Here is a 13,327-nt window from a genome sequence, read left to right as displayed (position 1 = left end):
ATCGGTTAGAAATTCTTTGGAACATGGACTGGGTCGCTGTTTCAGTTAGTAAGTCTCGAAATGCTGTGTCGAAACTCAATAAGGATTTTTGCGCTATTTGAAATATGATAATATAAATTCCACTTTTGTAAATTTTTTCTTGTAATAAATAAATGTTACTCATGCAATTTGTATTTGTTTTATAAACACACATTAACATTTTTTTGTAAAACCTTATATACTGTGACAAATCATCAAAAAAACATTTTTTTCTTCAAAATATGTATTCTTTAAAGTAAATCCGGAGGCAGAGAGAAGATGGTAACCCATTCTTAAAAGAATTTATATGTGAGCTAAAGACATCATTTGGCACCCTTTTCGTGCTGTACCGGATAGAAATTTAAAAAAAAAAAAATTTACATAGTACGGTGACCCACTGTAACATACATACACATTCAACATGTATCAATTCGTTAGAAGTTCTGCAGAGGAATATGGATGAGGTGCATGTGTGGATTAGTAGTAATGATATGATAGTATAGCATGAAAAGAAAACATCTAGGCCTAAATTAGTTCCCACTATAAACTGTTGGACAGTCTAGAGTTTTTAGTTAACTGTTCCTTTCCAGAATAAAAACTCATTATAATAGATAAAGAGTTGGCATTTTGACACTGGCTAAAACCACATCCAGATGTGGTCAAATATGGTCTTGAAACTGATGTAGTAATAGTTGTAAATATTTTAATAAAATAAAAATGATAGGAGAAACAATCAATAAACATCAAGATAATCAAGTTATAAATAAGTGAATTGAAATAAGTTAGTAACCGTACAACCTGCTGACACTGCAACCACTAGAAAAAAAATTTACTGTCCGCCGGTCTGACTGTCACAGCCAGTCTATTTTACCCCCCCCCCCTCCACATAATTTTGAACAGAAAAACAAACTCAGCGCCCAGGGCACTAGACACTCCCGCCCTCTACTACAGTCAAATCTCATAATGAACTCTAAAAGACCAGAGAAATAACTTTGTTATAAAGGAATTCTGGATTTTTATATTGTTTCTATGTAAACTTATTTAGGGGATTAGAAAAGTTTTGTTAAAATGATATTTTTGCTGTAACAGTTTTTGAAACAGGAATCAACTGTAGTTGCAGCCTTGCCTGCTGTGGGAAGAGTAGCATACAACTATGGCAACTCTATGAGAAACTACTTGTCAAAAAATTAATGGAAAAATTAGTTGCTATTCCTTTTGACATTTGAAGTTGTCTATAGTCGTAAAATGGTCAAAACTGATAATCAACCAAAACGGTTGAAACAGGTTTTTTGCATGGTTAGAACCACTTCTGGTTAGTCAATGCAACCCCATTTTTTTAAGAAAACATTCTGATGCTTAATAAAATTAAAAACTGACCGTAATTTGAAATTTAATGTAGTAATAGTTTTAACTGTTTGCTTTCACATCAGTTTAAGACTATTTCAATAGTTTTGGCCAGTTTTGATCACTTTTATCCGATTAAAACCATTTTTGGCTGGTGGTAGCCTGATCAAAACTAATTTAAACCAGACAAAATTACAATCCTGATCAAGTGATGAAATATCTTGTACAGAGAGAAGAAAACATCACATACAAATAAAAAGTTAAACTGGGGATTTTTTAAGATTGCTTCTGGTAACAATATGACCTGTTCTCTCTTGACGTTCCATTATTTTTCACTGCCCTGATTTTTTTAGTAATAATCAGCATCTTTGCTTACTTTTGGCATCATATTTGGTGACAAATATCAATTCCCAGTGCTTGAAATCATAATTTCCCATATTTTTTTTTTGAGAAAACATGATCAGCCTGGAATTGCAAGGACTGAAAGAATATTTCCTTGAGGAATTTTCCACTAAAGCAAAGCCCAATTTGATGATTTTTCGATAAAGATATGAAAAATCAGAAGAATCCAGCTTCTGACTGGAATATTTTAATCAGGCTAGAAAATCGAAGGCTTCAGGATAAGCTCTGTTGCATTACCTTGTCTCGTCCAATAGGACATGAGACTATCTCAGATGATCAGATGCCTTGAGAGCTGTCCTGTTCAGTATTTCATTTTTCATGAGTGTCCCAATCATAATCATTACCAGGGCAGTCTTAAGAGCATCACGGGCCCCCGGGCCAAGTGATTTTTCTGAGGCCCTAACAGGCAAATCCTCAAAAAATTCAACTACTTCTCATTTTTCTGAGGCCCCTCTTCTCTTGATGTGCCCGGGTGGGCCCATGCATTAAGACGGCACAGATCATTACACCTTTATTGTTTCTGCATGATTTAAAGTTAATTGAGTTAAAGATTAACCTATTAATGACTGATTTTTTTAAAAACAAAAAATAATGAGTGGAACCACTTTCATCATTTATTGGCAAAGAAAAAACTTAAAATTTAGAATAACAAATTTTCTTACCAACCGGCGTTAATGGGTTAACATGAAAACAATGAATAAATTAAGACATCCTCCAATTTTAGTTTGCCAAAGAAAAAGAAAATAAATGAGAAAAATTGCAGTGTCCTCCCGAAACTCACAGGACAAAACAGCAAAACCACATTATATCAGAAACAATTTACAAACTGTCCTGCAACTTGCATGTGTGTATGTTTAACAACAAATATACAAAATTTACTTACACACATCATCTTGTGTGTGCAAAATCACAAAATATTCTTTTACGTAAGTTCCATATACTATATGTAATCCTTTCACACAAATCTTATATTGTTTGTGTTAGTTTGTCAACACAGTGTATTACCCGCTTCACATTACGGGTTAACACAATATACATTATTGATGTGTGGATTCAATTTCATATATACTCATCAATACAATTAGAAAAGTTCAATCAATTGGATCACTATTTTATATTTTTGGTAAAAAATTTGCCAAAAAAAAACAACACACCCAACATGAAATATTCATATTAATAAATTGAATTTGTGAGAAACACTAAGCAAAAGTGAAGCAGTTACAACTAAAAATTCTAGTTTACAATCCTCAAGATATGCTTGGGTATTTCAAATCACCCACAAAACATGAATTATATGCAAACTTAACAATTATACTCTTAATATTCTTTCACAGAACACTTTTACACTACGTTTTATATATACACTACTAGCGATATATTCAATCCATTCCACCATTACAAATTAAAGTTTTGTTAGATTTACTTTATACATTTGATATTCTAAATGTTTCTAATGCTGTACTCAAAATTTCTCTTAGGAAGTCTTTTATCTTCCTTAATCTTAATATATTTTATTGATAAGTGTCTCTGATCTTGTGTCGTAGCTTTTCTTGTGTCCCAATGTGGGCATTTAAAAATGTAGTGGAATCTTCTGTTGCTTTTTTTTTTATATTAAAAATAATGTAATCACTACGTATTCCGAAGAGATCTTTACGATTTGTCCAGGGAATTTGGTAGTGTGTTAGTAGACATCCATGCCTGAACCGGGATTCAAACTCAGACCTGCAAAGTCAGAAGTTAGCTCCCTAACCACAGGACTGCCAGGCGGCAAAACCACAACGTACTTCTACAGAAGATATATCGTCCATCTGATGTGTCTCCATTCCTGGTAATATCCAAGGGACCCATGTTCCGTGATAATTTTATTTATATAAAAATCAACCTGTAATCTTCTTTATCTTCAGGATAAATCAGAAGCACTGTCATTGATGCATTTCCTACGCTGTACACAGTGCTCTTCAATTTGTATCAGTGTTCCTATTACTCATAGCCAGGGCCCAGATGTTGATGACATTTATTTATATATATATTTTTTGCATCTTTCAACTTTTTCACTTTTAGGGTATTTTTTAAGGTTTTAGGGCATTTGTATCTTTTGGATATTTTTCAAAATAAAAAAGAGGCTAAAAAGTTTTTAAACAAAAAAGAAAAGAAAAAAAGAAACATTACTTTCATCACTTAACTTATATCTTCCTTTATAGATGACAAAGCTTAGAATCGATTCCAGGTAAATTTAATATTTAGTAAAAATTCCAAGAGCTGGCCTCACTTAACCAAACAATAAATGTTCAATAAATTTTATCCTTATATGGGATGTTCAGAGAAAGAAGAATTTTTTGTTATATAAAAGTAAACATGGTATAGTATTTGCATGTATTACATACAAATTCATGTTGAATGATTTTGATCTGTAAGAATGCTGCATGCAGTAAGATTTCATGGTTTTTTTTTGGCCTTGGGAATATTGAACTAATAACGAGCACATAACATCAATTTTCAGTATTTTGGTTTTCACCATTTAGTCCTTGCGGAATAGTATGGAGCTTATTGATACTACGAAAAAGAAAAAGTCAGTGTACTAAAAGTGGAGCAGACCAATCTATTTGCTATTATAAAATGGGAAAAAAAGTGAACTTATTCCCAGCAGAAAAATTTTTGCTCTCTTTACGGGAATGTCTGATGTTTCTGTTTTGAAACTAAAGAGAAATTAACACAGAGTGGATCAGTTCCCCCCCCCCCAAAAAAAAATCCCCAAGAACATCTGTTGATGTTAAGAGAAGTTTATCTTGTCTTTTCAGAAATTTTTATTTGGTCTTGTAGATTTCCTAACCCAATCAAATTATGAAATGTTTATTTGAAAAAAAAAATTGTCCATTGAGAATTTTTGATGAAATCTAAAATTGTATGAAATGTACAGAATGGCTGACAAAAAATAACACCTAGTTAGTTATTTTTGACAGATTTAAGATTTATAGTTTGTCTGCTTCTAGTTTTCTCTAGTATACACAGTCTACAATGTGCTGCAAAAAATTTGGCCTGAGGTAACACTTTTTTTTTTTAAATTCCCTCTAACACTAATTTTTATTATAATGATTAAAAATTAGTGTAAGCCTCATCATTTATCTTAAGACTTGACACAATTTAGGCCAATATATCTTCATAAAAAGAAATCAGTATTTGTTTATAATTAACATATTCACCCCTAAATATAATCAATTTTTTGCATTAAATTTTTTCCTATCTTCACTGAAATGTATTGAATCAATTGATGCACATTGGTTGCACTGTTGACACACACAAAAAAAACTAATTTTATATAACAAAAATCATTTTCTCAAATTATATAAACAAGAAACTATCACATTGAAAATGAGAAATAAAGAACAAATTTATAGCATGAAACATGCCTCTATCTTGATCTTCATCTCTTCCATCTCTATCAAAATTTTCTCTTTTATCTATTCTTCCACTTCTATTATAACCTTTAAGACAGAAAAATTTAAAACGAAATTTTAAAACATTTAAGATTAAAAGAACTTGACAAAAATTAAGAATATTATCAAAAGGAAAAGCTTACCATTATCCAGTGAAAATATTCAAAAAAGATTACAGTAATTTCAGAAATAAATCTACAGGTTACATAGCTTTTAAAATTTTTTTTTTTCTACTTCAGTTCAATTAAATCTGGGAATTATTCAATAACTTTAATTTTTGTGTCGTCTTTCCCCAAATACCTTTCTATTCTTTTTAATTATTGATCAGTTTTTACTGAGTAGTAAACGGACAGAGGAATGGTATTAAAGGGGGTGACATGTGATAGGTTGTTCTTTATTTGATAAGATTTAAAAAAAAGTAGAAAAGAGACATGTAATGAATGTGCATAGAGATTTAATGTGCATCATAGATTTGAGTTCTTTGCGTAAATCTTGTCAAAAATGGGGGTGAATGAAATGAAAAAAATGTGTCACTGTTAAAATTAGATGATGCATGAACTGTTGTGCGATCAGTGTACAATCCTGTTGCAAAACAATACATGTTTGTTGTTTTTGTAAAATTCACACAGAACTAGACAGGGTCATTTCATGTCAAATCACCCAGCCATGAAACCCATGGTCAGATTTTGATAATTTTTTTTTATTTGTTGCTTCTACCATCCTTATTAACTGTGTTAAATATTATTTGCATATCTTTAAAACTTTAAAAAAAACTTTGAAAAAAAATTTTGAATTTTTAAAAAACGATGCAGATGACTTTTCAGAGGCTCAATTTTTAAGCAGCATTGTTTGAGAAAATAAATCGTAACTTTTTAAATTTTCAATATATTCAAGTGAAATTTTCACTAAAGTGTTGACATAAACATACAGAATATCAATGAAAATAATTCATACATTTACATTTGCAATTTACATGCAAAAAAATTATGTAAATTCTGTTTTTGTGGAAAATTTTTCGTTAGAAAAAATATAATTTTTCTAACATAGTTTTAGACCAGAGAGAGGCACAGCAGTTACCAAAACAACTTTTATTTTGAATTTCTCCTAAATATATCAAGATTGGAGGGAAAAAATAATGTTTTTTTGACCGTTAATATATTTATTCTGGCTTTCAACACAAAATTCATCGAAATAAGACTGGATTGCTTTGATTTCAAATCATTTAACTAGATACTGAAGTGCAACTCATCATCCCAGATTCCAATTATTATTTTTTGTTTATGTGTAGAAGCAATCTTCTACACATCCTAGTTGACCATGCGAAATTCCATGCATATATCTCAAAAACTTTTGAGAAAAAAAATGTCTTCAACATTTTTTATCAGACGTCCACGAATGACGTCTGTAAGGCTAACCCCATTCAAGCAATATTATTTATGAAAATGTATCATAACTTTGCAAATTTTCAATACATTCAAAAGAAATTTTCACTAAAATGCACACAAAAAAAAATGCAGATTATGAATAAGAAAGAAAATTTAAACTTTAGAGCAAAATGTCATTTAAATTTAATATTTTTGTAAAGTAAAACAATTTTTTAAACACTTTTTTTTTGGATGCACAGCATGAATTTTTTTTTTTAAATTTAATCCTATTAATATATTAACAAGAAGACTAGAAGAGTAAACATCATTTTGACAGTTAATACATTTGAGTAACAAAACACAATTTTACTTATATAACTACATTAATTATATTTATACATTTTGACTTAATACAATGATTGATGCTTAATAAAAAGAAATTTACATTTTATTTTTCCATGTACGCTTATACATTTATTATAGTATTCACTAAATTAAGTTTCGTGAGTAGTTAATGCAATAATTCAAAGCATTTAATAAATTTTAAAATTCTACGATTGAATGAATTCATGAAATAATTAGAAATGTTAATGTGTCAAATCAGAGTTGGTGAAAAAAAGGTTTTTGGTTTAAATTCATACTTACAATAAATTCTTTTATTGTTGAATAAAATAATTTTCTAAATTAAACCTTCATGTTCAGATTCTTAGAAAAGTGTTCAAATTCCAAATAATTAAAATAATAATTAATTTCACTTTTATTTGATCTATAAATATTTTTTATGATGGAACAAAGGCGAACTTTTGCAATCTGGTATTATATTTTTGCATAAAGAATTATTTTGTATTTGATAAATCCAGATATTATTAATCATATATATAGATGTATTTTGAAGTTTTTTTAACATTCTTAATTATAAAGGTATTTTACCAAAACAGTGTTAAATTTTTTTAAAAATTACTTTGATTTTTACAGCATATATTTTAATAAACATATATTTAATACATATAATAAATATGAAATGGTTATACTTGTGTGAAAAAAATTCTACATCATATTTAATACAGGCCTCTACAAATTTTTCCCAAGAAATATTGCTGATAAAAAGCCAGAATGAGGATTAAATGACAAAAAATAAAATAATTATCAGATACAACCTGATTGTTATAGCTGAGGCAGATCAAAGAGTAGAATTAAAACCTAATGTATATAATGTCTGGTGGTTTGATATATTAGTTGTGATGTTTCTTGTTATGATGATTGTAAAAAATAATAATAGCTTCTGTGAAGATAGAACTACACCATAAACTATGGCACACTGGTCTTTGTCCTTCAGAGGGCAGTTGGTGTCTTATTTGATAAGACTTTATCATCCCTACAGGTGATGATAAAGTCACTGCTGCTGCTTCATTGAGAAAACTAAAACAAAAGTATTGGAACTAAACTGCCCCCCACATACAAATGATGAAAGTCTCAATTATGATCTTGCTGAAGACAGAATGTGCTTCATAGAGTAGCCTACTCCAGGGTTAGCAATTTTTCTTATGATAACACAATTTTCATTTGAGCTAAATATTTTATATCATTTTGGAAGTCAGAAAAGACACTTGAAATTTATAGTGTTGGAAAAGAAACTGGATCTGACTGTCACAAAAAGTGGCCGCTGTGGTGGTCGAGTGGTTATAGTGACGGACTCCCGATGCGAGGATCCAGGTTCGAACCCCACAGTGGTGGTCGGCTGAAGTTGGTTTTCTGTGGTTCCCAACTTCAAGGCGCGAATGCGAGCCGATCTCCCCGTTAAAAAGTCTCGCCACAGAGAGCAACAGGCCTACAACGTTACAAATATTCAATCATTACACTTCACTCACAATTCGAAGTACAGATGGCAGCACTGAAATATTATACACAGCACTAGCTACACACTCAGTCTGTTAGGTGTACACACACACTCACTTTGTTCCAGACTCTGCCACGAAGCTGGGCTGGAAAACATCTCGGCAACGGGATAAGTCCGGTGGCAGAGACCCTGGCGTTCATCATCGTCACAAAAAGTGTTATGCAAAAGTGAAAAATCTGTTACCCATTACACATCATTGGACCAATCGGACATCAATCTTTCGATCTTGAGGAGTGGAGCAAGTTCTGAACATTTATCTACTGTGTGTTTAAGCATCATAGAGCTTTTTTCTCAAAGTATGAAATATATCCGAAAGCATGCTTTAATCCTTTAAAATGTCATAAGAAAAAAATAACAAAAGGTTTAAGGATAGTAAACTTGTATTTTTCATGTATAAATGAAATAAATGGTTGTACAAAATCAATTCCAGGGCAAAAAATATGCCATGACTGTAGGGACAGTGAATATAATAAACAACAATAAATTAGGTGAAGAAACTGAATACTGTAATGAACAGTGATAGTAATGTAGAGAAGTAACTTGGAAAAATGTCAATTATTAAACAAGAAGCTCTTGAAGAAATAAATTCATCTCTACAGAACATAGAAGAGTAACCAATTAAACTTCATAGGGTAGCTCCACAGTGCAAGTCAAACAATGCCAAAAGAAAAGTTGAATCTGCTTGCAACACTTTAAAATCAAATGTTTGTAAAGTTTTTGAAGAATTACCAGAAAATGAATCTCAAAGCACACTTAATGAAGGTATTAAACAGAAAGCAAATGATATTTCTTATTTTGATTGAGCTAATTCAAAATATAACTCAATTTAACGATCACAAGGGCAAAACTGCAAATTTTAACTCTGGCCCCTGCTTCATGAAACAAGGAAAAAAAATCTGTGAAGAGCAATGCCACTGAATACGCTGTGCGAAAAGCAGGAGAGCTTTTGTAAATGAAAAAACAAAGGTGAGTTATTGTCTTTTTATTATTAAAAAAATCAAAAATTAAATTTCAATCATTTTTTTTGCAATCTTATTTTAATTCAAAGGTTTAAATTTTCTTTCCTAATCATAATTTGCATTTTTTTTGTGGGCATTTTACTGAAAATTTCATTTGAATGTATTGAAAATCTGCAAAGTTATGACACATTTTCATAAATAATATTGCTTGAATGGGATTAGCCTTAGAGACGTCATTAGTGGGGTTAGAAGACATTTTTTTTTCTCAAAAGTTTTCGAAATACATGCATGGAATTTTGCATGGTCAACATGGATGGAAGAAGCAATAAACAAAAAATAATAATTTGAATCTGGGATAATGGGTTGCACTTCAGTAGTATCTAGTTGAATGATTTGAAATCGGAGCGATCCAGTCTTATTTCGATGAATTTTGTGTCATGAGCCAGAATAAATATATTAACGGTCAAAAAAAACATTATTTTTTCCCTCCAATCTTGATATATTTAGGAGAAATTAAAAATAAAAGTTGTTTTGGTAACTGCTGTGCCTCTGGTCTAAAAATATCTTAGAAAAATTATATTTTTTCTCACAAAACAAATTCCACAAAAACAGAATTTACATAATTTTTTTGCATGTAAATTTCGAATGTAAGTGTATAAATTATTTTTATTCATATTCTGTATGTTTTTGTGAACACTTTAGTGAAAATTTCACTTGAATATATTGAAAATTGAAAAAGTTATGATTTATTTTCTCAAATGCCGCTCAAAAATTGAGCCTAGGAAAAGTCATCTCCATCATTTTTTGATACATTTCAGCATTTTTTTTCTCAAAAGGTTTTAGAGATATGCAAATAATATTTCACACTGTTAATAAGGATGGTAAAAGCAACAAATAAAAAAATCTTTGAAATCTGAGACTACTGGTGTCATTTTGGCATTTTTCCAGGCGACCTGACAAATAGAGCAGTAAAAACCAGAAAATTCTCCAAGATTTATCAAAAGTCACCTCATAACATAGTTAATATTTGAATAGGTGTCTGAAGAAAGGGCAAATTGTTAAATTTTTTCCAAAATGTTCTTTTTTTTTAATTAGAAGGTAAAATTTGATGTGGCAAACTCTGCTGTAATGGTTTTAGGGTTCAAAACTACCACATAAGGGCATACTGAAAAAGGGTATATGTGATTTCTGCAGTGATTCTGACCTCAAAATAAGATGCTTAGTTGTTGGTGTTTTTTTATAAAATTTTAAAATTTTAACATATGCCATTCTTCTAGACACATATTCATGTGTAGTTATAACTATAGAGATTATGATTAATTGGAGTTTGAATAATAGCTCCCTTCATCAGAAAAGCAACAGATAACTTTTTATTCTGTCAATCAAAAAGATGCATCCAAAACTTCAAAAACCTCATGCTAAAAAATTAGTTAGAATTCAATACTGGATCTTTATCTGTTAGCAAGAGATCCATTCTAACCGTCAAGATTTCTGTTGTACAAATCAATAACACGTATAGATAAGGCATGAAGACATGAAATGATCAATAGTGATAACTATGCCTAGAAAAAATAAAAATTAGATGGTCAGGAATACTTCTAATAAAAATTAGGAGGTCATATTCAGATTCCCCAGTTGGTGTGCATACTAATATTTCAGTCCTGGAAACCAATAACATGTTTAGTTTATAGAAGCTCAAGTTTCAGCCCACTTCCTAACCGCTGTTTGTTTCATATAAGGCACCTATAGAGAAAAGTTGATGCATTTGCCATTTTGGTACCCAGTTCCTAGGATTATCTTCATTATGCAGAAAGAATTAAAATGTTTCAAAGTCAAAGAGTATGGCATTTGGTTTGAAAATGTTTTTAAACATATCTAAAAAACAATAAGTAAAAAAGGAACAAGTTCTTGGAAACAAATTTTGGACTATTTTTAGGTGAAGTACCAGTGATACAACTCTAAAACTAGTATCTTTGTTACCATTCAGGAAATAAATGAAGGAAAAGATCAGTGGAGTAGGTTCAATAGATAAAAATAAGAGGGAAATGTTTCCCATCGTCAAAAGGAAGATTTTACATTTCATCAATTTTGGACAAGAGAATGCACGTCCTGGACACAAAAATATGACAGGGTGTCTACCAAATAGCAAAAACAAAATTCTGTGACTTTCCGAGGACTTTTTGGTGATTTTTTCTGCAACCTTTTCACATTTGCAGGGCCCCCACTCAAAAAATTAGAAAAACTAGGATGGGGGAGGGTACCCCTCTTTAGACAACATAATCATAGCATAATAAAAAAAATCCCCATATTTTTTTTTGAAAAAGTTTTAAATTATTTTTTCTCCTAGCACTATTTCAGTATCCTATCAGATTTAACTTGAGCCAAATCAAAATGACAGAAATGACTTGGTAACAAAAGCAGTTTTTGGCCAAAATGGGTGTTAGCAACCACAGATAATTGTTTTCTGCTCTCTTCACTACATTATATATATATACACTTTTTTTTTTTTTGGGAGTCTTTCACAGTCCAGTCTGTTAACTCTTTTCGACAATACGCACAGCAAATTATGAAGACATATAAGTTTTTAAGAATGACGCTCTTTTGATACCACTTCCAAAAGCAATATGTGTAAATTACAAGGTCTGATATAAATAAGTTAAGGTGGACCAGATGGTTTTACTGTGTTGTCCATTCCTTTTAAAAAAGGATTTGTTTAAATTTTAGTGGTCAATGCCAGTGTAATTGTTTTTGACAAATAAAGCACTTTCATTTCTATCTCTTTACTTGAGCATTGTAAATATGCTTTGTACCTCTTCATGCCCTAAAAATACGGAAGAAAATTGAATGCAATTGAATATTATCAAAGTCACAAAACCTAGAGTAGGTCTATGTACCCAACTGCTTTGTTATTTATGCAAACTGTGTTTCACCTATACAGAAAACGTGCACCATAATTTTGAACAATGAATGTTAGTTACTGTCCAAGAGTAGTAAATACAAAATTATTGTTTTTTAACCAGGCAGAAGTATTTAACGACTACTCTATTTGTAGAATCCTCAAACTAAGCAAATGAAACATTACTAAACCACCAAATGGTTCACATACATCCCGGGAAACCAAATAAACTTAAAAACAATACAATTTATGCTTTGGCAGACTCATTAATTGCAATCTACTACATTTGTATTATTTGGCATTACATCCATGATTCCCTCCTTAATTAAAATCAGTTATACAAATTTTGTTGATAGGATTTCATTAACAAAGTAGGAAAAGTAAAACAAAAGCTAGAAAGTAGGTCATTTTACCAAAAGGTAGGACGAGTGGGTGTCCTGCATTCAACAAAATGAGCCATGTTGGATTGTTTTCTTACATCAATTGTTCCCAAACTGTGAGTAGCGACCACCTGGGGGGTTTGGGTTAATAAAAGAGAGGGTCTTAATGAAAAAAGGGAACGCAAGTGAATTTACAAAAAAAATTTAATATTTAAAAACTTTTAAATTTCAAGTTGATTTAAATACAATGCCCCATAGAAACTGGACCCTAAGGGCTCAAGCCACATAAGCCCCACAAAAGCATAAGTGGATACAGGTTGTTTCCCCCAACAAGGTGGGTGGGGACTAATGTCCATCTTCTGCCTAAGCAAATAACGTTCTTAATAGGGGGAGCGGCAATCATCTTTATTGTCCTCTTCCCCCCCCCCGTATCCCCATCTATGGCTCCAACCAACTTGGAGAGATCATTAAGCCCTCGGTAGATCAAGCACATTCAATGCAATCCATTCAGGCATACGCCCTTGCGGGTCGCATATACTGGCGTCTGGCAACCCAGGATTTCCTCAAGGTTTTTGTCGTATCTGAGTTTCTTCGCCACCTATGACAAAACTTTCCAAAGCAAGCTCCATGGGA

General features: G+C 31.2%; 1 protein-coding gene across 8 annotated transcripts in view; it reads right to left on the bottom strand.

Moving 5' to 3' along the window:
• The window catches only part of LOC149080161 (eukaryotic translation initiation factor 4B-like), a 113,957-nt gene that overhangs the window by 36,169 nt on the left and 64,461 nt on the right, over positions 1 to 13,327 (bottom strand). For all 8 annotated transcript variants that reach the window (XM_089239189.1, XM_089239186.1, XM_089239193.1 and 5 more), the window contains one exon: positions 5,172 to 5,246. In XM_089239189.1, coding sequence (XP_089095315.1) covers positions 5,172 to 5,246 — 75 coding nt within the window. The remainder of the gene's footprint in view (positions 1 to 5,171; positions 5,247 to 13,327) is intronic.

This window comes from Pholcus phalangioides, unplaced genomic scaffold (genome assembly GCF_987345545.1).
Source record: "Pholcus phalangioides strain wild (caught in Gottingen) unplaced genomic scaffold, Ppha-v1.0 ptg000011l_1, whole genome shotgun sequence".
NCBI lineage: Eukaryota > Metazoa > Arthropoda > Arachnida > Araneae > Pholcidae > Pholcus > Pholcus phalangioides.
This window is presented reverse-complemented; position numbering and strand designations above follow the sequence as displayed.